Source organism: Sardina pilchardus, chromosome 2, assembly GCF_963854185.1.
Source record: "Sardina pilchardus chromosome 2, fSarPil1.1, whole genome shotgun sequence".
NCBI lineage: Eukaryota > Metazoa > Chordata > Actinopteri > Clupeiformes > Clupeidae > Sardina > Sardina pilchardus.
Genome location: NC_084995.1, coordinates 10112488 through 10137590, shown reverse-complemented (window position 1 = coordinate 10137590; position 25103 = coordinate 10112488). Strand labels below are relative to the sequence as shown.

Genomic DNA, 25103 nt, shown 5'->3' with positions numbered 1-25103 from the left:
TTTACAACATTGGTTGAGTTTTGTCAGTAATGATCAGAAATAGTGTAATGCCTAATTGTGTTTCTATCCCCAGCTAAACTGACCATCTCTCTGAAATCACATCAAATCTTGAATAAATGGAGAAAAGCCAGTTTGGCCAGGATGGATTACAGTAACTACTTCACAGGGGGAGGGTGTACGTTCTGCCATCAGGATTTTAAGACCAATGTTTACCCACACCAAGGAAAAACACACTCAATATCAAAGCAGTGTTACCAATATCATTTAATCCATCCATCTTGGTTTAGAATCACTGTTTTACACAAGTTACATTTTCTTCTTAAAGTCACAGGTTTTTTCATGTCTCCAAACATCCTGTTTAGCCAGCCTCTCCTCTAACAAAAAGCAGATTGTATTATACAAAAATGCAAACCAATTTTCACACAGTGAATTCTTTTACAAAGTCATAAAATGGCGTAATAATGGCTACATCCACATTGGAGTAAGATGGTTCTAAACATTCCTTAATGGAGTATAATATATATTTATATATAAAAATCTTTCCTTGTTGAAATCAAACCTGTACCTTAATTTAAGAGATATTTTTATCAAGACAACTTTGTAGTAATCATTAAAAAAGCCATTACATTTCCCAAAGTTAGGAATAAACTGAAAATCAACACAGCCATATAAGTGTTACTGGGTGCGGATGAGTTCATTTATCTGCAATGTGTGATTTCACCAGGTTCGCTCAAAACAAACAACATCCAAGGAAAGAAATGAATATCATCCATTTGAAACTAACCCATCACCAGAGAAACCATGTTATCAATTGGTCTCTACAGCAAAAACATGCACAAAGCTGTTAACATTGTGTGCATTGTACTGGGTCTTCTACTTCTTTTCTGATGCTACTTGAAGATGGTCAACATAATTTAATTTGTAAAACAACATACAAATCACAGCAAGTATAATTACTCAGTGAGATCACTGATGTTAACAAGATAAGAAACAAAACTAGGCACCCAAGCAAATGGCAATTTGCCAACAGATACATACAGATAGCACGTTCCCACATAAACGAGAGTTTAAAACAAAAGTAAAAGCATTATGTCCAGATAGCGCTCCATTTGAAAATGTTCACTGCGGTGAAGAGCGGGTCACCCAACACAACAACACAGAGGACCCTACCACCAGCAAGACGCTGGTATGTAATCAGGGGCTCTGTGAAGGTTTTTTTTTTTTTCTTTAACCGTTCTAGCCAAAATTTACCTAAACCACTGAAAGCTAATCATGCTACTGCTTTTGCTGAACGACAGTGATGCAAAACCCGAAACAAAGAGGAAAAAGAAATCGGAGGACATGCCCATTGAGCTCTTCAATGTTCTCAGTTTGGCAAGAGAGATCAACATGACTGCCATGAGGAAATACTGCATGCAGTCAAGAGCAGACATGCAAGTCTCCAACACTAATATGCAACAAGGATGCTTCTCCAGCAGAGACTCCACATTAGCCTCCTAATACAGGCAGAAAATGCCCAGCCCTAAGTCTGTGATGTAAAAACACCTCTACCTGCCACGCCGCTCAAAAGACGAGGTCAAGTTAGCCATGTGATTCACTAACAGTTAAACTCGACATCGCCTTTTTAATCTACGTTCTTCCATCAAGCTACCTTCTAGTGAAGTGTACATATCGACGTAATTTTTTTTTTTTCTGTTTTGTCTTTTTTTTTGTTTGAACACAAAACAAGTTAAGTGAGCACATCATGTCATCCTGGCACAAGACTCCTTTGACTGAGAAAGGATAAGCTTTGTGTTTTTGCAACCAGAAAAAACATGTAAGCTGATTTTGTGTAGAGATCATTTAATATAAATGCTGATCGAGTGGATTAAGAGGTGGCACGTAATAGTGCTAAGTATATCTTTATATGTATGTATATAAAAGTGTATGTACCTACACATCAAATACAGCAAAGCCTTGGAGGCTACAGGTGAAGAGGCAGAAGAGAGGGCGGGGCTTGTCTTTCCCACAGGTGACGGCCACGGCTTTAGGAAGCCAGATGCCCCTGGAGGCTCCTTTCAGTAGAGGCAAGGAAAGGGCCAGGGGATTCTGGCATCCGGCAAGAGAGCATAACCGCAAAGCCAAGAGAATTTGAAGACCAACTACAGGCAGAGGGGTGGGTTTACATGGTGGATGTTCAGGGATGGCTACTGTGTCGCCTGACCCAAGTATACAAGGCAAACCCTGACATGACAGTTTCCGAAAAAGGTTTATGGAGTTAAGTAATATTTTCATGCCTGTGCGGTACTCTCAATTTAGAGATGGTCTGAAGGGCTATGTGCTCTGGTAAGAGCTTAGGACAATAAACATGATAACAAGTCACCATAAAGATAGCCTACTAGCTGTGACTTTGATACAACAAAATGACAAGAAAATAACACATCACACTCTTCCAAGTTTTGCGTCCGAAAAGGAGCTTATTATCCATCGGTCTCAAGAGACTAAAAAATTTAGGTCACATGAAGGTCATCACTCAAGGAAGACTTCAGCTAGTTGTGATCTTTAAGTAAATCGACCCAAGCTGGCCTCATTAAACAGTCAGTGAATAAACAGGTGTAAAAAATACACAAGGTCGATGCAAGGTGGAAAGAGATACAATTTCACTCGGTATATCTACAGCGAGTCAATTGTCATTGAAACTCACAAATAAACAACAACCTATGTTCAATTCATGTGCTTCACTTTCAAATAAGCGGGAAATTATATTGATGTGATTCTGGTCACCGCTATTCAGCAGGTGACCAACATGTTGTAGAAACGCCCCCCCTATTGAGTTCAGTGCAGAGGTGATGTGAGAGACCTGGGCTGGCACACCTGACCAGGAGGACTGAGAATGCAACTTCATAGAAGTTAAGGGAGACAGGTGAGAATGTTTCCAAACAGACCATATTCTACCAAACCATGGCATTCCAGACATACCAGGGAAGAGGCGACCGCACACTGCGCCAACATACATAGTCTGACCTGAACCACAGAATTCCAACCTGAGCAACACAGGGATTCCATCATAAAAATACCCCAGAAAAATCTCTATCTGTATGCACTTGAGGGAAACGTGCTAAAGGAAAAAAAACAAAAAAAGTCTCAATTTGCACTCTTTAAAACAGAGCACAAAGTATTACCAAAATGTCTAAAAAATATGTCCATTTTCAAAACTGCCCAACAGTCAGACCACTGAGCACAGACTGCACATAATAGAATACATGACTGACTTCGTGGCTTTCCTGCTCTCCTCCCCATGTTCATCAGGACCTGAATTCAGTTACATTTGGTCTCTTAAACACACTCTCACTGCAAATTAAGACCCATTCTCTCTAAATATTGCTAGAATATTATAGATTCTTCCATTTCACATGTAGGTCCATTCAATAATGGAATGACCGGAGGGTTTTCTGTTCCTATGCTACAACATGGCTGGCTGGTCAGGTTGTCCTCACAGTGAATCTGCACGTCTCTTAAGGGTCGCTTCGCCTACAAGCACAAATCACATCACCTCTGTTGTGTCACTACTCAGAAGACGGAGAGTATCAGGAACGCAAGATGGCTGAAGAGGGCTATAACGCTCACCAGAATGAAGCGGTGAAGGCAGAGAACATCGCTCTAGTTGTCTAGTAACTCACCATCGTCATCTTGACTAGGAAATTGCACTCCTCTTTAGCAGTTTCTACGCTCTTTTGGTTTGCCTTTCCTCTTTGAGTAATATTTTTCTTAAGGATGCATAATCAGATGCTCTGGTTTCCAGGCAATGACAAGTCATTTAAAACAAACAAAAAAGCTCATTCACAGAACAAAAAGGAAAGAAAAATTATCACGGCAGATACTGCTCATCTTCTAAATAAAACAAAGAAGAGTTTGTGAGGGTGTGTGTGTGTGTGTGTATGCGCATGTGTGTGCTTGCATGCACAACAGCATGCACTGTGTGTGTGTGTGTGTATGTGTGTGAGTGTGTGAGTGTGTTTGTATGCGTGTGTCTACACCGGAAACATGATGTTCCTCAATGTGTAACCACCTACACTCATCCTTAAAGCTGCACTCCCTTTTTTTTTCTAAACAGAGTAGCTGGCAACTGGCGATTTTACGTTGGGCCATTACACAGTGGTCCTGACACAGTCAAGACTGCTTTATCTGGCCCTATACCGCTCAACTCTGTGGAGGAAAAGCAGCCCGAAGAGTGGATCCGTGTGTACGTGTGTGTGGTCTACGAGCAGGAGTGGACCACACCGTTCTTCTGGTGGTCTGCACCGCTGGCTGGGGTGGGGTCAGCCGAGCACAGACTGAGCGATGATGTTTTACTGCTCAGGGACAGCATGGTGGCGCTGGCCTCCGACACAATGCTGCTGGATCCATTTGAAACCTCACTACAGAGAGGGACGGCAAGAGAGACCAAGGGTTAGAAATGGAATAGACAGAACCCCAGACAGGGCAGGCCACATAATACTGGCTTGACTAAGAGGAGTCCTCCCCTCCAGACACACTTACCCCAGGGCAAGGGACAGCTCATCCAGCTGGGCTTTACGCTCTGCCTGGCCATTCTCACTGGCCTTCATTTTGTACTCGTGAGCCACCTGATTCTCCTGAGAAGACAACATGAAATGAGCCAAATTATAATTTTGAGCCTATTAAAAACCAACACGTGGCACCATAAGCACATTGAAGAAAATCTGGTAAACTAAAATGTTGCTAATGACAGCGCACCTAGATTTCAATGTTTCAGGTCTTTCCTGTCTGTTAAAATGTGTTGCGTTGTTTAACAAGAAATCTATCAGGCATCTCTGCTTGGCCAATATACACACAGACAGATATCCATATGGATAGGTCAATTGCCTGGAGGGCCCTACAGATAAGAAGCTGTCAATGGCCTGTGTGGTGCAAGAACGGCTTGCTGCAGCCCCAAGCAAAGCACAGCACAGCACAAGCACCATTTTGCCACTGTGCTGCTCTTGCACTTGCCACGATCAAAGTTCCACCATGGCGTGGTGTAAATCATAGCCAATCTGCGCTGTGCCCTAGCCTGGGTTTCCCATACTGCCTTGCGCGGTGATTTCTTTCACGCTGCTAAGGCAGTCTGGAAACTAACGCCCCCATTTTCGCCTGATGTTGGAGGCCAATCACAGAACAGGGGAGAAAGCAAGACCATGTTGAGCTATGCAGAGACGCATTTGATTGACATCCGTGGCGCCCAATGAACGGATCTGGGCATTTTTTCAAATACGAGAAAATGAACGTCTGGTTGCCAGACCTGGCGTTAGCCAGGCTAGCTGTAGCCTGTGCCCAGCACCAAGCACAACACACATCTTTGGGCCATTAGCTCAATCTAGTGCAACATGGTGGCAAGCGCAGCACATGCCACTTCCTATCTATAAGCCCCTTGAGGTGTGGTGCAAACTCAGTGCAAACTCAGGATATCACAGCTGACAGAAATGAAGGGTGCTGGGAGCAGCCTATGAGATATGGCAAGAGCCTGGTAAAACCAGGAGGCTTCGACAAGAGTGCCCTCACACATCCTTACCATGGCCATCTCTCGGGTCCTCTTGCCAATCTCTCGCTCCACATGGCAGAGCTCCAGACTGAGCTGCTCACTGGACACGGCGCCTCCTGCTGGCCACTTGCCTCCCGCAGGCTGAGCAGCCATGGCGCTGGCCTCCCTCTGCAAGAGCAGAGAGTTACTGGCAGCCTGGAGATGAGGAGAGCCACAACACTGGTCATTTCAACTGGACACATTTGGGTACAATTTGTGTGTATAAGGATAGGTGTATGTGGGTGCTAGAAAAGACAAAAGAAGCCTATTGGTGAAGTATACTTTTGTGTATGCACACACACAAATGCGGTTATGAACATGCATTTGGCATGCTACGGACCTGTGTCTGCTGACTGATCTGCTGGTTGACCTGTTGCAGCTCCATCTTCAGCTGGTCTCTGTCAGGAGGGGGCATGGGCAGGCTGGTCAAAGGGAAGGAGAGCACGTGTGTGAAACCAGCAATTTAGTTTGTGCATTTGCTTTGCAGAAGTTTGCCATTACAAAAATGTGCAACTGGTTCACTCATCAAACAGAGTGAGATGCCATTTACCACCATGCAAGTATGATTACTTTTTACATGCACGCACGCACACACGCACACACACACTAAGTGCAGGCCTTGACAAGCACTGCATATCTCTAACCACTCAAAACAAGAGCATCCAAGTAGTGAAGCATATGTGAGAATAGCCATACCGTTCACTGAAGTGTCCCTGAGCGGTCATGTTCTGGTGTTGTTGAGGGTAGGATGCTCCACCCCAGGCAGGGTGGTTCCCGTAGGAGTACTCCGCTATAGGGGACAAGATCACGGTTAGGAATGACACAAAAGACGAAGGGATGGAAGAGCTCCAAATGTTAAATGTCATGATCAGAGTTTCCTGCAATATCACAGATTTAAAGAGGGTTGTCATGGAACCATCATTGCTGTGGAATTGTACTATCTAGAAAGTTAGTTCCTATTCTTTATCTGAACACACCTAAGTAAATAACATTATGTATCTCCTGCAGACTCTCTAGCGCAGGTCTTCTCACTATTTAATATAAGTTGTGAGAGTTGAGACTTGCTAGTAAAGGAGGATTGTGATATTTCTCCGAAACAGGGCAAAGATGTTTTCATAGGTTACTGCTGCTGACAGCTGTACAGCTGATTCACCCGAGGTTCCATACACAATGGTCTCTCCAGTAACCACCCCATGAAATGTGTGGCTTCAGAGTGAATGTCCCTCCTTAGCACTAAACATGTAGTGAGCCCATACCTGCTGTGGTCATGTGCTTGGGTCCCGATCCTTGTGATGATGCCATGGCTTGCACGGGGCCAGTGGTCTGGTAGCCCGTTTTAGAGGTGCGTGAAATTGCGCCAAAGCGTGAGACGGTGGGCAACGAGCCAAAGGGGATGATGGGATCGTCGTCTTTGGCGTCTGCGGAGCGCCGCTGAGCTTCCAGGGGAGGGTCTCGCAGACCTTTCCCTTCCACATTCTACAGAACGGGACAACAGGGAAGGCATTAGTCAAAGCACAATGCTGCTCAGATCAGGATGGTCAAGAGATTGAATATTGACCCTGGTATGTAGAAATCATGCAAAGTATTTAATCTAACCACTAAGAGTACTCTTAAATTGCACTAAACGTTTTTAAATGTCAGTTTTCTCTTAAAACCTATTCACAAAGCTGCTGAGACCAACTTCCAGAATGGAAAAATTAGAACTCCTAAGATAAGACAAGAAGGGCTTTGTTGCTATGGTTGATGTCATGTCTCATGCACAAGCTCCTTGCAATGACCACCGGGATCGGTGATCGGTGACAGGTCTGTGGAATACACTACGTATTGATGCAGTAAGCCTATCTCTGCAACATTTTTTAAACAAATCTATTAAGACATGTTTGCATAGACGAGATGCAATTTTTTAATTACACAATAAAACACTGAGTTTTACATTAGATCTCCCGTAAGTGAATCTGTATTTGCATTCAAAAATGGAATGTGGAATGACACAAACAGCAGCATTATGGTTGTTTGTGAATAGGTCTTAGTGAGTTAGGAGTCTTCTCAACTACTTCGAAACTTCTCAGACTTCGGTGCTATTTTTAATGCTAAAATGCTGTGAACTACTCGGTCAAAACAATTGAGAGTACAGTACTAAAGTTTCGACTGACAGCCATTATTTGGAGTTTCTCCTAAATCTGCCATTTAGGAGCTACTTTTATCTTAAAGATTCTTTGTGAATATGGGCCCAGCATCCAGCGCAAAAGAATGTAGCGTCCGTACTCTATAAGGTAGGACCGATAAGACAGGTGTCTGGTTTACGGTCACTCACCATCATCTCCACGCCACCCATGAGGTCTTTAGACTTGGCATCCTTGCTGCCGATGTAGGATCCTATGGTGTCACACGACCAGGGCGAATACTGCCCTGCGTAGTCTTGCTCACGGCCCTTTCCAAAGGCTTTGGAGCTCTCTTCAAGATACTAAATAAACGGGTTAAAACAGTGTCATTTTCAGCACACCATAGGACAATATTAATACATCTTTTGAGTATAATTAGGCACAGTAAATGTGTAATACAGGTGAACACCAACTAGGATGGCAATACTTTATGATAGTTTTACTTCACTCCCCTCCCCCAAAATAGAGCAGGTCAAAAGCAGTTTATTCCAATAACCACTTTCACTTTCAAGAGCATTACTACACTCCAAATCCAGGTAAGGTTACTGGACTGCTCCAACTTTAACATAATTCCCATTCTCTAACACCTTCATGCCCCAGTGTCTACTAACCTCCTGTGGGTAGTCGTTAGGAAAGTTGTGGGGAAGTGTGGGGGAGGCTGCAAAGGGCGGGGGAGAGATGACCTTCCTCTCCTCCAGCTGAGCCATGATCTCTTTGCGTCGGCGGTGTAAGTAGTCTAGGCTGGGCTGGGAGCGGCTATAAGGGTCCTGTAGAGGGACATGGCAGAAATCAGATGACTGCTAACCTTCTTCAAAAATCAATGAACATTCAATTAGCGTCTACAAGTTGTATGAGGAGGATCCAAAACAACACAGAGGATTTGTATTACAAGTGATCAATACATGTAAAATTAGCTGTAACACGCAAACTAAATAAAACAATTCAATAGATTCATGAACTGACAGATTCAGAACAGGATTCTTAATGCCTGTCCAGAACTGTTCAGGAGTCTTAACAGAATTAAGTCTCGCCTTACCCTCACATAGGGCCTCATATGGCCGGGATGGGGTCCATGGGGAGGGTACCCCTCCGGTGGATATCTTTCCCGAGGGTCAGGGTGGTAGAGGGAACCAGCAGCACCCGCAGGGGGTGGGGGCATGGGTGCAGGGGGCACATCCACGGGCACGGGGCTCATCCTGATCTCATCCCGGGGAGGGGCATAGGACTGGGGAGGGGGGTGTCCAGGGTAGGGTGTGTGTCGGCGGCTGTCGTAGTGGGGCTGAGGTGGGAACCCTTGGGAGAAGGCAGGCCCCGAATGGGCAGGGTACTGTCGCTCGGGAACATAGCTGGGGTACGACTCCTGATAGGGGGGCACAGAGGACTCGTTGGGAGGCGGCGGGTTTCGTATGTACCTCTGGACATACGGAGGGGCTTGGTAGGGGTAGGGGTTGCCTGAGTGACAGAGAGAGAGGGGTAATGAAGACAACAACAGAAAGTATTAAGACATTCACTTGTAAAGGCAAGAGACAACTTTCACATTCAATTGACCATTCTGTAAGTCCCGCCCGCCTTAGTTACTGTTGACTAAAACGTCAATGGTAGCTGTAAGCCTGTCTGTTAAAGCTGCATCCCAGGAGGCTATCCTGGAGACCCACGGACATGATTTCATTTGGAATCCATCGAAAGACTCCAGTATCTCATAGAGGGACATGTACAAAATTAAAATCTAGCTTTGATGGGTGACAAACTTGTCAGCTGTGTTGGGTGACAGATGGGAGGCGAGTGTATTAATATTAGTGCTAGATAGGCTTGCATGCATGTTAAAAGGACACTGGGGTCATGTCATGTAAGGAACAAGGTAATGCAAATAAACAAATATATAGCCTATAATGCAGAGCATCTTCAACTTTATTAAATGGGCTCAGTGCACTAAAGTCACTTAGTACTGCCGTTTGACTTCCGGTGGAGCGTTAACTATATTGAAACGGCATCTTCTGTTTTATTCTGCTTCTTAAATATTCACTAAGACACGGAATATCTTGTTTTCCCAATAATACAAATCTCAACGTGCTCAAATCCTTCTTTATCGTAACGTGCTGATTCGCTAGGTGCAACACTCAACTGGGTCCGTGTAGACACGAATTACCATAGCAATAGCTGCAGGTTCGAACACACCGGAAATCTAACGGCAGTACTAAAAACGTTTGTGCACTGAGCCCATTATGATGAATAAATGTTACCCTACTGTGCACAACCCCTAGCCTGGCAATCACCAGACCAAGCTCAATATTTGAAGACAGAACTAGTCTGGATAGATTAGGGAGTCTGCTCTGTATTTCTAGTGCACCAGAGGCGTGATCATCAGGCATAGTTCAAATGACTACACATTTGGGTGGTCCTTCAACCAACGACAAACGATACGGGTGCACCAGTTGGATAAGCCAATTTGTGATTGGTACCCCGCAGCAACAGTAGCAGGATAGAAAAATGTGGAGGTTTCCAGCCTGAGCTGCAAGGCGAAATCCAATGGCCAGCAGATCGGGCTGCATTTCCCAACTCCATGCTTTTCTGACGTTAGGATGCTAACATGTTAGCGTCGATTAGCTAAATCCACAACTGTAGTGAATCTCTCTTTCACGGTGTCATTCTGTGTACAAAGGAGGAGAAACTCTTTGCTTAGGGGAGAGCTGGGAAGAAATAATTTTAACCTATTTTAGAATTAAATTAACTAATTTAACATAATTATAGAGAGCATAATCAAGATTGAAAGCCATTATTCTGTGTATCTCTGTTGCATTAATCCCCATACATGTCACTAGGCCATCTTTTTCATCTCACACTGCTATCAAATCCCATAAATCGGGACAAAAATCACAGCTTCTGATGCATTTCAATGGAGCTGTGAGCTAAAGTTGTTGGAGTGTGTCGGCCTGTGCGAGGCTGCTCGAATGCCATTGGCTCATCTGCATTCGATGACTTAGCGACGGGTCAATTAAACGAGTTATTTTATGCTCAATGTAGTCACTCAATATGGCAAAATATACCCATACAATCTATCCAAATTAAGTTCTATTACAAAGCCAATTAAGATCACATGCAGTTGAGTCCTTAAAGCATCAAGGCCCACACCTCCCACCTCACCTGTTTGGTATGGAGGGCCGTCGTACTGAGAGCCTGACGGTGGAGGTCTGGTCTCTGGGTAGAACATCTCGGGCTGCTGCTGGGGATACATCTGTGCTCTGGGCACCACCGCCATCTGCTTGGGCATAGGGAGGTGATCTGATGGAATCCTGCGGGTAGGACAAGGGACAGCAGGTCAGAGGCAATGCATATGCATATATGATAGCGCTTGGCAATTTGGCTTAAAACATTTATTTACAATTTTGTATTGCCTACTTAAAAAACAAAAAAGAAAAACTACAAATGAAATACTAAATACAAAATAAATCGTTAAAAACAAGCTCATTTGAAATGCTACCTTATCAGAGCCAACATTGGACCTTTATTTTGATAGACTTTATTCCTATGTCAGTCATTGCCATGGACATAAACAGACAATGTTCATGTGACCCGTCATGTTAGAGATCATTTTTAGTAAAACACAAGTAGGCTCCGACCCTGAATATTTGAAGTAGGATATGGATCCACTTAAATTGAGGGCAAAATAGGACAGAAACCCCAGTGTGTGGTGTGCAGTGAACTGCTGGTACATGAGAACATAAAACCACTAAAATTAAAATGGAACATGGAAACCAAGCAGTTGAGTAGTCTACTTTGAAAGGTGTGATATCAGTTGAGTTGAAGACCTAACAAATGTAAAGCCAAACATCAGCATGTTCCAAACCATTAGGCCTACATGTCTGCATGTACCTCACCATATCGGTCTTCTTGAACACTAAAAATAATAATTTGAGTCTCGACTTGCTGAACATGGGACATTGTGGGTCCCAAAGCCATACCAGTTAAGAACCACTGAATTAGATCATATAGATTGAGCAGGTGAAGTGTTCAGATCCGTAGATGTATTTTCTTGCATGCAATTGAGCTGTTCTGTCACGTGGAATACTAATAAATTCTAAGAAACGCAATAAATAATCATATGTGACCCTGTAAAGCGGAACCAGTCGTTTCGGTAAAATTAATTAAATTAAGTTATTGTGCTCACGTGAACGGCCATAAACTAAGCTTTCCAACGATATGTATATCGAGGGTATTACACAAAATATCGCTAAGATAACAGCATCCAAAGTTGACATGGTTCTCCTGTCACGATATGCCAGAAGAGGAGAAATCACCTTTTTAAGCAGCGCGTGCACAACGGGAATGACAGCAAATGTGTTGAATCTTCGCCGGGTTTAACAGTCAAAACTTATGTTTTTCCGTGAAATGCGTTCACGATATGAAACTGTAGACTGTATACAGTCGAATGAGGCGAAAACGTGAAATTCAACATTTTAACCCGGAAGTTTGTTATTGTTGATTTTCTCAAAATAACGTTGTGCGCAAAACGACTGATTTCGCTATGAATGGTCACATATAGCCAGTTTTCCAATTCCTGTTTAGTGCTGGAGAGCTCACTATTGGTGTTTATGGCCTATATCGCCCGTGCCACTATTTGCAAGAGACAAGACTAAGATAATATCAAACACATTTGATATGTTGTAAAGGCAAGACTGTAAAAAAGACTCGGATTTAAAACAGCTAGAATTGCCACCTGCGTTAGATGAGTGTGCACCACGCAGCAAAACTCCCATAATTTGAAAATCGTGTGGTCTAAGGTCAGAATTATCACACGGGATACAGTTTGAAAATGTTTCTACAACTGTAGTTTGTTTTGACGAGTGTGTTTGTGCTGCCGCGGTCATTTCGTGGAGAGTAACACCAGTCGCGCGCTGGAGCGCATTGGAGGTGTAAGTTAAATAAATCAACCTGAACGTCAAATTCAAATGAATCATTAAAATCGATTTAATCGCCCAGCCCTAATGTATGATTTATATGGGCACTATTCTCCAGCAGTATTCCTATATAGCAAATGTGGGGGAGAGGGGCAGAAACCCATGACTTACGAGTCCGGTGGTGAGCCTGGGGCGCTCATGCTTGAGGAGTCCAGTTTGGGCTTCCGCAGATCATAGGTGGGGTCGGCACCGCGGGCGACTAGCTGTGGCATCTGCGCCCCAGAGCCGGCGGCCACAATCCCGTTGGTGAGGGGGGAAGGTTTGCGGGGCACAGCTTCCAGGGGAACCCCATCATCTGGTAACAATACACCCGGTAGACGAGCTGCCAAGCGCTTGTTCATCTTCCGGTACCTGCAGAAGAGGAGAGAAGAACTCAGTGCCTCTCTCAATTTCCCGTAACAGAGACTCCTACATGATTTACGAACTGATCACAGTAATTTCCCGCAAATAAGCCACATTGTGTAAGCTGCAGGACAGTGTTTTAAGCAAGTTAAAAGAAACAAACCCATATTAACTGCCCCGCTGTATTAACCTCATAGCGGAAGAAATTTTGCAAAATCAATGTGTAAGCCGCAGCTAATAGTCGGGAAATTACAGTACACTGACTGATTAAGGGAGTATTTCTTCCATGTAAAACTTCCCGTGACATTTTGAGAGAAATGGCAAAGCAATAAGTTTGACGAAAACATTAAAACAGGATCGAGGGCAATGAAGTAAAGCAAGATAACATCCTGACACAGTCCAAAGCCTGCCTACGTCTGCCAGAAAGGGCTGCCAGACTACAGTAGTCCCACTTCTGGACAGGTGACGATAAATGCCTAAATGAGCATCATTTGAAGCAAAGCATGTCAAATGATGACTAAAGGTTTAGAAACCTTACTTAGTGTGGCCATTCTCTCCTACCCACTAATTTACATGACACACAATGAAATGTGTATTTCCCTCCTGCATTGTGTGCACCCCCTCCCCCCATGCTGTGGCGTGTCTGTGTGTGTGTGTGTGTGTGCGGGTGTGTGTGTGTGTGTGTCTGTGTGTGTGTGTGTGTGTGTGTGTGTGTGTGTGTGTGTGTTGGTGTGTGTGTGTGTGCTGGGTGTGTGTGTGCTTACTTCTCCAGCTCCTCCTGTGAGTGGGCGAAGGTGCAGCTGGCTCCCCTGGGACAGCCCCCTTTCTGCTTCATGTCACGGCACATGTACGTCTTATACTTGCTGTGCTGCGGGGGCTGCAGAGAAGGCAAGGTAAAGGAGACAAAAGAGCCGGTTACACATAGTGAGAGTATGACTGACACACAAAAAAACATCAATCATTCAGCTCAAAAGGGAAGCTGTAGACTCAAAGTGTGACAAAAAAACCCAAATTAACACACGCACACTATAACCACTGCTTGTCTGTGAGTAGGTGTGTGTGGTAACCGCAAAAGGGAGATCAGACAAAAGCCAAGACAGTCATGATCTTATCTTTTGCTTCGAAGAAAGTACTCTCGCTTGCTCTATTTTTACTTTTAGCACCCTGTTGCAGCGGTCAAACCGTAAGAATAGACCCAACTTCATGCCACACCATTCCAACTACCTGTTGCTGATCTGTTCCCTTCTTGCTGTGATTCTGGATGAAGTCCACCAGGCCATGCACGACTGTCTTCACAGCAACCAGGCCCTTCTCCAGCTGTTCCCAGGTGGGTGGTGGGGCATCTGGGGAATTTACAAACGTTCAGTATCAACTCCAAATGATCCAGCCCGACTCAGAAAATTGTCAACCAATGCAATTTCCTGCCAATCACGAACATAATGACAAGGTTTCCGAAAAGGGCTCCCACTGCACACGTTTGTGGAAAACTCTGAAGAGGTCACAACTGGAAGAAATCAGGATATTCCTGATGCAGCTCAGTGAACTCAAAGGTATGCCTAACCTATCATGTTGGGCTGAGATATATTTGGCTTTGTGCAGACTGGGGGAAAATATGATACAGACTTTGATAAAGTTTATAGCTGAATTAAATTAATCAAATGATGTTGAATGCAAATCCAATTTATATTTTTTATTTGTGAAAATTCTGATGTGTGTGGATGAGTGTGTGTGTGTGTGCACACGCAGATACCTGGACTGGGGTCAATATTGGCTAGCAGCTCTAGATGAGGTCTGAGCCGGTTAAGGTTGGCCGGATCGCCCGTCCTCTGCAGTGCGATGGTCAACTCCTGCACACTCTGAGCAAACGAAGCTGGCGTCTGCAGCTAACGTGCCAGCACCACGGCAGCACAGAGCAAAGACAGAAGAGGAAGAACTCGTTAGAGATGTACCAGGCAAAACAAAACCAAAACCATGCTCTCGCCAGATACCGGTTATGATCATAAGTAGCTGGTTAACTCTGTGCTAGAATAAATATTCTCAAGACATTTCTCAGAATCAACTTTCATTTAGTCTTGGAATTTAGTTTTGGCGGTCACATGTTACTCTAGCAGTACAATAGGAAGTAAAACCATTCTACCACTGACTGACCACAATCAAACTCTCGCGCTCACCTTGTCGATGATGGACTGCATGTGGGACTTGTGGGACTGGTCCCCATAGAGCAAGGAGGACCACTGGTCAGGGGCAATGCGAAGCCCCCCCTCCATGGCGATCTGCACGATCTGGGAGTCGTGCTCACGACGCAGCGCCTCATACGTGCGGAACTCCTCCTTCAACTGCATTAGCGATGAGTCCTCATCACGCTTTGTAACCTGAGGGGGGAGAATGCACAGGTGAGCAAGGGTTGCAATGCATAGTCCCAAGACATTTTCAAAAACCCTCCTCACGGCACACACACACGATCCAGTAAAAAAAGGATATGGCAGTCTAAATCGGTACATCCATTCCCCATCTACTGCTCCTGGATTTCCTCTACAGCATTCAGCTGAGGCCTAATTAACGACACCCTCGGTGCATCTAAACAGGCACTTTATAGGCTTCAGAGCATTCACACCGGAAGGGTTTCATTAGAGCAGCATCGGGAACCTTCACCATCACCATCCTGGTACTTGAAAAGAAATGAAGCAAAGCTCTCCCCACTCTATGTGGGTCCATACCATGCATGGAAGGAAAGATGGTGTAACGGTCATTCTGTGTCAAATCAGGTAATGTTGCTGCTGCACCGTCACAGATTTAGTTCAAAACCTTGTCTACATCATGGACGGGTCCCAAAACCAAGGCCTGAAAAATAATTCTGTTCAAATGCTATGGTTTTTTTTTAGTTCTGAATATTTATTTCATTTTACAGCCTGGAAAGCATATTATCTTAGCCTGGCAAGCCAAACTATACATTAAATGTAAAGTCTGGAGTCAGACCATTCACAGAGCTGAAGCCTGTGGGTGGGATGAATCGTTGTCTTTCAAACTGCATCTGCACGTAGGCCAGCACTTGTGACCAATCAGCGCTTCGTTACGTTGTTCTCTATGGTTGCTCTGCCATCTCGCAGCTCTGTCGTCACCGTGCTAAGGCGGGCTCAAGGACTTGGTACACAGATAGAGCATTCTGATTGGACCGGCTGACTTGGTGCCGGACGCAGGATTGGTCTTAACGGTGTGACACTAGATATATATATTTTTTTCTTCTGGCAAGTATTGTTCATAGCCATGCAAACAGAATATAAACATGTTCTCCATACGATTGAACACTTAAAATGTAGGGCATGCATGCTAAAAGGTCCTAGATTCATAAGGAGGTTTGAAAAAACAAAAATGCACAAAACGAGTGACATTTGGGTATTATACGCTTGATTTTTACACCTATTTCCCACATACAGTAATTTCCTGCATATAAGCCGCTTCGTGTATAAGCCGCAGGACAGTATTTTATGCAAGTTAAAAGAAACAAACCATATTAACATCATATTAGCTGCCCCCCTGTATTAACCTCATAGTGGAATACATTTTGCAAAATCAATGTATAAGCCGCGGCTAATAGTCGGGAAATTACGGTAAATCCATGGTACAACATTAGCACTTTGTACACTAAATGATACGTCAAGCTATTCCTTCATACATTTTTGTGTTTCTACTAGCCACCCTCCAGTCCTATGAAGACAACCACAAATGTGATTAAACATCATTTATCTATATATTCATATGTATCTAAGATTCAGTATCACTCCTGTTGTATGAAGTTCTACAGCTAGGGCCTTATACAAAATGAATGACCATGCAGTAGCAACTCTGAATGGTACAGTCATATTGAGAACTTGTTTGCCTTCCATCATGCACAGTTTGGGGGGCAGGTTAGGAATATGTCCAAACATGGCCTCCAAGATAAGCAATTTTTGAGTGTGAAAACATTGGAATTGCAAATATTTTCCAGGTCTTATATTTGGGACCTAAACACTACCTAGACAGTAGACCAGGGGTGTCAAACTCATTTTCACCGAGGGCCACATCAGCCCAATGGTTACCCTCAAAGGGCCATGTAACTTCTAAGATTTGTAGCACCAGCCACAAAATCTTTAGCATCGGTAAAACTTCTAAAATCGAGAAGAGCAAAAAGTATCAGCATGACATGTTCTTTTTTATTATTGTTATGTGTTGTAAAAACAAAACACCACTGTCAGTTCCATACAGTTTGACTTTTTAATGAGGGTCACTGGTCAGTCAGGAAGAGATCATGCCATGGATTCTTTTTTTTTCATATTTCTGAGTTTTTAGATTCGAGTATATTCAACTTTACTGTCATTGCACGAGTGAAATACCAGTAACGAAATGCAGTTTTACATCTAGCAAGTGATGCAAACGAGTAGGCTAACTGTCATGTCAAAAAGTGCATCCATATGAAATGCGTCACTAGCCTACACCGTTCCATACACATACAGTAGAAGCGAACGGTCCCGGTGGACTTTTTCTTTGAAGTTTTAAAGTTGAAAGGTGTTGTGTGGATTCTATGTTGTTCGTTTTAAAGGGATATTCCGCCATTTTTGGAAATACGCTCATTTTCCACCTCCCCTCGAGCAAAACAATCGATATTTACCTTGTTCCCGTTCATCCAGCCATTCTGTGAGTCTGGCGATACAACTTTTAGCTTCAGCCTAGCATAGATCATTAAATTGGATTAGACCATTAGCTTCTCGCCTGCTAGCTTCATGTTTAAAAGTGACTAAGATTTCTGGTAATTTTCCCAATTAAAACGTGTCTCCTCTCAAGTTAGAAAGTGCAATAAGACCAACTGAAAATGAAACCTGGCGTTTTTCTAGGCTGATTTGACATGGAACTACACTCTCATCTGGCGTACTAATCAAGGCAACTTGCAAACGTACCATAGGCGCAGTGATATCGTACTCAGCATCTGAAAATAGTCCCCATAGACAACAAGCAGTAGTAGTGCCAGTAGCTGCAAGTTGCCTTGATTATTACGCCAGATGAGAGTGTAGTTCCATGTCAAATCAGCCTAGAAAAACGCCAGGTTTCATTTTCAGTTGGTCTTATTGCACTTTCTAACTTGAGAGGAGACACGTTTTAAATGGGAAAATTACCAGAAATCTTAGTCACTTTTAAACATGAAGCTAGCAGGCGAGAAGCTAATGGTCTAATCCGATTCAATGATCTATGCTAGGCTGAAGCTAAAAGTTGTATCGCCAGACTCACAGAATGGCTGGATGAACGGGAACAAGGTAAATATCGATTGTTTTGCTCGAGGGAAGGTGGAAAATGAGCGTATTTCCAAAAATGGCGGAATATCCCTTTAAACTGAAATGAAAATGCAAAGCAACAGGGCGATTACTACAAACTTCTAGCATACCTCTGCTTGCCTGATATGAATGCACCTCTTCTCGGTCAGAATAGGCTTATTTTCGCTTTTGACCAAACAATCACTTGCTCGATTAGCAAGGATTTGGAGCTGGATTTTTTGGGTAATAGGACTACACACAATTATACATGCCTTTTAAACGTAGACGTAAACGTATCACGTAGTTTACAACTTACATCGATTCCCCTCTCAAAGAAGCACACGCACTTCAAACAATCATGCGTTTCACAGGCAGGCTAAACCGAGCGCGTAATTTAGGCGCTCCGTTCGCTAAAATAGTTTAGAATACTGGTCTATTTTGTTTTCACACGTACACGTTGCTATCACATCTGATGTAGCCAGTTGCACTGATCATAGAGGAAGGTGGTTGATGTTGCCTCCCTGTCAGTCTCACATGCGTGCATTGTATTGCAGTGTATTGCCTATACGCAAAAACTGTATCGGACCTTTTAAGCTCTCGCGGGCCACATACTGTATCAGACCCTTAAAGCTCTCGCGGGCCATATGAAATGACGTGGCGGGCCGCATCTGGCCCGCGGGCCTTGAGTTTGACACCTGTGCAGTAGACAAACGTAGTAAAATCTGAGATGGTCAGGCAATTTTCCTGGATTCTGTCTGATTTCACATGGAATGACCCAGTAGGCCAGTTAGTCACTGGTCTTTATATTAGAACCGTCAGTCCATTCAGTAAACCTAGGAATTATCTTGTGAACAAGAGCAACGACTCCTCCAAGCCCACTTCTGCACCTCCAAGCTGTTCTTTTTAGCAAATTAAACCACCAAACAAGGTCATTGACCCACATATTTCAAACCTTTAAATATGACAAACGATCTGACTGTCCACTACCTGCGAAATTCCCGCCACATAGTATTAAATATTGCACATTATTAAACATGTTATGCATGCTTCGGCCAATTTGCCTGTCTAGGTCAAGTCACTTGACTCCAATAGAAATTAATGGAATACAGAAGTGACTTCTCTTAACTTGAAAGTATTTTCCAGGGTTCCCACTCGAAGTGAAATGTAAAATGTCATGACTTTTCCCTGATAAAAACCCTGAAATTCCATGTCCTACTATGTAATGAATGCTGCATTGCATTCAAGAATCTTTTACTTTTTACGACTCAGGCAAGCAGTAAAGCTAAGAATCAGATACAGATGAAGATATTCTAATCAATTCTATGTGGAAATATATTTGAATGAATGTATTTTGGCCAAATAGACTGCAACAAAAATCCCTGATACTCCATGACTTTTACCCAAAACTGATAATATTCCCAGACTTTCCATGCCTGGAATAGACTTTCCAAAATTCCATGATATTCCAGAAATTCCATGACCTGTGGGAACCCAGATTTTCAGTATGCCACCTCAAGAGTATGCTCAATTCAACTTGAGTATTTTTTCTAAATGGCCCCATTAACAATTTGAACAGTATCACCGCACTTTACAGAGCCCAGGGCCTGAAACTCTACATGTTCTTAAAACATGAGAATTCAAAACTAACTCAACAAATTGTCAGTCGGCAACACCGAGACCAAACACCTCTGCTTCACCACATCCAAAAAACTATATTGAACACACCACACAAACAAACACACATGCATATAAACAGCTTGAATATGTTCTTGATACACATAATATGGATATTTCCAGGAGGTGATGGTCTGAAACTTCACCTTAAAGCAGGAAGCTCTGTAGAGCAGCTGAACCACATGACCGATGCTGGTCTTTGATGCCTGGGGGAATCGGGGCTCCAGTCTCTGGACCACAAACAGAACCAGAACTTTCCTGGACAGGGCTGAGCCATCCTCTAGTGCCAATAGGACTAGCTTCAGGGCTTCCTCCTGCATGGCTGTGGTGATACATAAAGACGTTAAAAACACTGCCCCTTTGGTTGGGGATACTGAGTGACTCGAAAGTCCAAAATAGATTAATAGAATGTCTCCTGAGCAATGAGTACTAAAACAACCAAATGTGCATCTGGTAAAGTACATAGAATTGTAACTCTTGGAAAATGCACATTTCAATATTTTTATTAATATATTATCATATTATTACCCAATGTCACAGTAACATAGAAAGCTAGGTAAAAACGTCACTGGAAATTCTTCCACATGGTTATTACCTGGACCCAGGAACTGACAGCCACGGGCACGCACAGCAGCCCAGAGGTTGGAGGAGAGCTGCTGGGGGTTCTGGTGCTGGAGGATGAGCTCTGTGACGGTCCTCTCCCCCAGAGAACGGGCCGCTCGCATGGCCCTGACTCGGCCCTCCTCCTCCACCAGCTGACAGTGCACCAGCGTCACCAGTTTCCGCTGCATGGGCCGGCTAAGCATGCTCTGGGCTGCATTACTGAGGCCCACTCCTGTATGGCCAAGGAAAGAAGTGAACAAAGTAAAACAACTAATCATGCAAGCATCTCTGCAGTAGAAGACTGACATGTATAATGGCCCACAACAATCACTTTTCAAGCTGTAGATAAGAACACAAAAAATTTAATATTTAGAGCTAGGTCATTAAACATTAGAACAAAAAGAACTCATTGTAACAAAAGGCCCCACCATTGCCCACAGAGCAGATTTATCAGAAAGTAATAGTAATGCATATATAAATATATAGCTCTGGTTCCAGAAGTAAATGTCCCTTTCCTTTTCTCCGTTGACATCTCAGCTATGAGATGAATCATGAACAGAAAACATTTGAGTTTGAGCAAACAAACTACCAGAACAACAGAAAAGGTAGTAAACTGTAAACATTCAATTTTCAGAGTGAATAAACTACTTATCCCATAACACTGTGACTCAAGTCTAAAAACATCTCTCTTCAAAATGGCTTATGGGCTGACTAACTGACTTTTATTTTCACTTTTACTTTTATTTTCATTTTATGAGATGACTACAAGTTCAACAACCTTTTTGTTTGTGACATGATCTTGGGTATCCTGAAAGGTCCTTTAAATAAAATCTATTATTATTATTATTATTATAATAAACCCTTGCTAATCATATATTTTCCCATGTATTCCAACCTAATTATAGTTTGCCGAGTTTCCTCTTGAATTGAAGGCAACTGGATTGACTAACTTCCTACTGTTTGCAATGAGCTAATTCAAGTTTCAAGGAGAGAAAAACATTTTAAGGCTTTGTCACGCATTTCTCCATACTGTCTCAGCCACCATCTTGTTCGGAAGACAAGAGGGAATTGAAGTGGAGTTAAGTCACAAAAATTCCCATGGCAATTTTAACCAGAATAAGCGGTCACTGTTGAGCTCTATGTGCACAAGGCCTCCTCCTGTCCTTACCTCTGATGCTGCTGAGGGGTTTGAGGTAGAGGGCCAGTTCCTCAACGCATTGTCGAGCCTCATCATAGTGCTTGGTGTCCTCTGGGTCAGTAATAAGGGCCACAGGCTGCAGTTTTGGCACCTGTGAAAGCAGCAACATTCTTGGTTCAACAACAAAAACAAACCAATATCACAGCTATTCTCACAATTTTACATCAACCTGACTGAAAAACATTTACATGTTAATGACGAGTGAACAAACTACATAGTGCCACAAACTTCAATATCAGTGTTTTTACTTCTTTCACTAATATCAACCTGCTACCAGTTAATTGAAATCCTAGTATGGCAAAACCTACCTGACCCCCCACCAGTTGAAGCAGGGCCGAGTTGACTGGCAGCTGCTCGATGTCTGTATTGATAGCAGTCTGATCGAAGGGACAGGCTTTTCGGTGCAGCTTGTTCAGGCACATCTTGCAGACAGTGTGGCCACAGCCCAAGCTGATGGGCCTCCGCACTGTCTCTTCGAATGTTTGTGTACATATTGGACACAACAAAAATTCTGTCCATTGTGGGGCTTGCACTGGCATTGTAACAGGCGTGGTCTACATGTAAAAAATGGGGGGAAATCTTTTTTTATTATTATTATTTTTATCTGAGTCAAGGAGAACGGCCTAAGTTGGCTCAAGTGACTCTGATTTGTATCCTTTTCTGTTTGTTTTACAAAGAAAGAAAATTAGATTCCACTGGAATCAAAAATATCCATTAGATTCCTTTATATGCCGGACGTTTTGTGGATGGTCATCACATGGTGTGACACAAAACACCTGAAAGACAATGGAAAATAAACATACAATTATTATTGTGAATCAGTGCTGTTGAACACAATGCTATAACTGGCATATTTTCAATAATTCAATAATTTATCAAGGTCTATTTCTCCCTTTAATTTACTCGTGTCTGGCCTTACCACTGAGCTGTTCTTTATAGATCAGTGGGCCTTACATTAAAGGACAAAGGACCGGCCAGTGGCTTTTCTAGTTTAAGTTACTGGTACAGCGTCACGGCAAGTTTTGAAACAGTTAGTAAACAAAGCAACATCAACCATTTGAACGTCTTGAGACAATCTTCAACTTCATACTTCGATAGTGAGGCGTGAACATAACGCGTAGCATAACATTATAATGCAGTGGAAGACCATGTCCACCTCCAAGAAATGGCTCATCATGAAACATCAGCGCACCAGAACACTCTAGACAGGATCTTCCCTTAGCATCTGGATATCCCGGCTACACACACGATAATATCTGTTTTACATTAACCATTAACGTGTGGATAATCAAGCGCATCCTAATTATGGCCTTCTGTTTCGTCCACTCAGTTTGAAATCAAATACCTAAAGCAAGCTAGCGTTTGCCGTCATATTTTTGTATCGCTAAAAATAGGCGTGTAAACTAGAAAGCCCATCCAACTCAGCTAAATAGCTAACGTTATCTGTAAGTAACGTTAGCTTGTGTAACAGGCGGAGAAATGTTATTATCCAGGAAAATATGTCGCGGTTTGAAACTCCACAATAGCATGCATGTTAAGTCTACACGTCCTCGACATAAATTTGCACGTTAATACATGAACTGTTGAAAGAATCAACAATAAGCAGGTTTATGTTAGTAGTCTGCCTAACTATCGCTAAGTAAATGTTGCCCAACCGGCAGGATACCATGTCCTAGCTTGCTAACGCTAAACAACAATTCTGCTATGCTGTTAGTCAAAGTTAGCTAGCACACCTCATTTGACTAGCCATTTTTTTTATCTCAAACATTGACAGTGTGATCAGTGTACCTTCAATTAGTAATTAACCTTAGCTGCACAATATCACATACCAATACATATCTGACAGAACAGAGGACGCTTCGTTTGATTTAACACAGAAAATACCGTTCCTGTTAAATATATCGCTACGTCAAACAAATAGCTACCTAGCCTTAGCTAAACAGACGGTAGGTAGCAATGCTAGTTGAATTGCCAGAAACATCTTGCATGATTATGTAACATTAACATAACGTTACTGTTTACCGAATCGTATAGTGACGTTACACCAAATTGTAAGTGGCCATCACTGTCTGGAACAAGGGCACATTTTGTATTTCCAGTAGACTATTTGGTATATAACAAATAAATGACGTTAAGAACGACACTAATGGGGTGATCTAACGATTCGAAATAAACAGCACTGCCTCGGTCAGTTAGCTCTTGCTACGGGAGGCAACCAGATAGCGTTAGCCATAGTGCTAAAATTTCACTTGGTCATCTGTGAGATAGGATTTCCAATATTCAAAAACACCTGTACCTTTTCCCGGCTAATAACTAACGTTCACGTGCTAACTTTCAATTTAGTTCATGCGCCAATCACTAACAGTTCCTTGAATCAATGAGCGTGATATCTGTAGATGTATTTAACGTTACCATTAACTGAAGCCAAGAGCAGGCAATAGCCAACCTTCGTCAGTCCAGAAACAACCATGCTAACGTTAGCTCGGCAAACAACATCGCCGGCTGGCTAGCCATAGGCGGCTAATGATATAGCATCCTAACGTTAGTAGCTAAGAAGAACAGAGGCCAGCATTTTGTGACTAGCCAACCTGTGCTGTATGTATTAGCCATTTTATTCTCTTATCTGAGATTTTAGTCCACACCCAGAGACCACAAGCATCGCCACAAATACTTAACAAAACTAGTGCATACTTACTTGCTTCAAAGAATAGTGGATATCTTCATCTATTTTTAAGAAAACGTCGCGTTATTTTGTCGGTCGCCATGTCGACCATGTAACGTTAGCGGTTACCGAAGTTCCTGGGGAGTTGCTGACAAAAACTGCCAACAGCAGAAGTTAAACAAGGAAGCGAACGAGTCGAGTAGCTAACTGGCGAAGGGCGGAATCTACCCCTTGTGGTCATATGGAGTAACTAGCATCAACGTTGCTTTCAAATGGGGTCGTGTTTACCAAAATGTCATTCTGCGCTCTCCATTGCATCCATCTCGACATAAAACAAACGTTATTAAAAAACTTCAAGACAGCCCAGTAACACGGTAGCAGCTAGGCATACTAGTTCTTAGATTCTATTTCAAATCAATCTTTAGACAAAATCACTAACTAAACCAAGCCTACAGTATAGCCCTGCATTTGGGTTACATTCTGACAGATTTCGAATTTATTAGCATGGAGACTACTCAATTCAATTGTTATATTGTTGCTTTCAACCCCTACCTGTTGTGAGTGAAACATCTATAATCAAATGTATATGCCTAGGCTTCCGCTTAAGGATTACATCATATAATTTTCAGATTTAAAACTTTTTTTAATGTGAAGATTATGGCATTCTC

General features: G+C 43.0%; 1 protein-coding gene across 2 annotated transcripts; it reads right to left on the bottom strand.

Moving 5' to 3' along the window:
• Positions 1-246: 246 nt before the first annotated feature.
• Positions 247-24633, bottom strand: rc3h1b (ring finger and CCCH-type domains 1b). Of its 2 annotated transcripts, none has more exons than XM_062518142.1 (20): positions 24469-24633; positions 22082-22549; positions 21744-21864; positions 20568-20807; positions 20119-20294; positions 15188-15388; positions 14767-14899; positions 14241-14359; positions 13781-13893; positions 12786-13025; positions 10861-11009; positions 8756-9171; positions 8331-8486; positions 7872-8021; positions 6814-7033; positions 6254-6347; positions 5898-5979; positions 5549-5686; positions 4519-4613; positions 247-4397 (listed from the first exon to the last, which is right to left on the bottom strand). In XM_062518142.1, the coding sequence occupies exons 2-20, from the start codon at positions 22310-22312 to the stop codon at positions 4238-4240; spliced, it is 3234 nt and encodes a 1077-aa protein (XP_062374126.1). In that variant the 5' UTR covers positions 22313-22549; positions 24469-24633; the 3' UTR covers positions 247-4237. The 2 variants fall into 2 exon arrangements, with proteins under 2 accessions (XP_062374126.1, XP_062374117.1); XM_062518133.1 differs by having other exon boundaries at positions 5549-5713; positions 24469-24632.
• Positions 24634-25103: the final 470 nt, after the last annotated feature.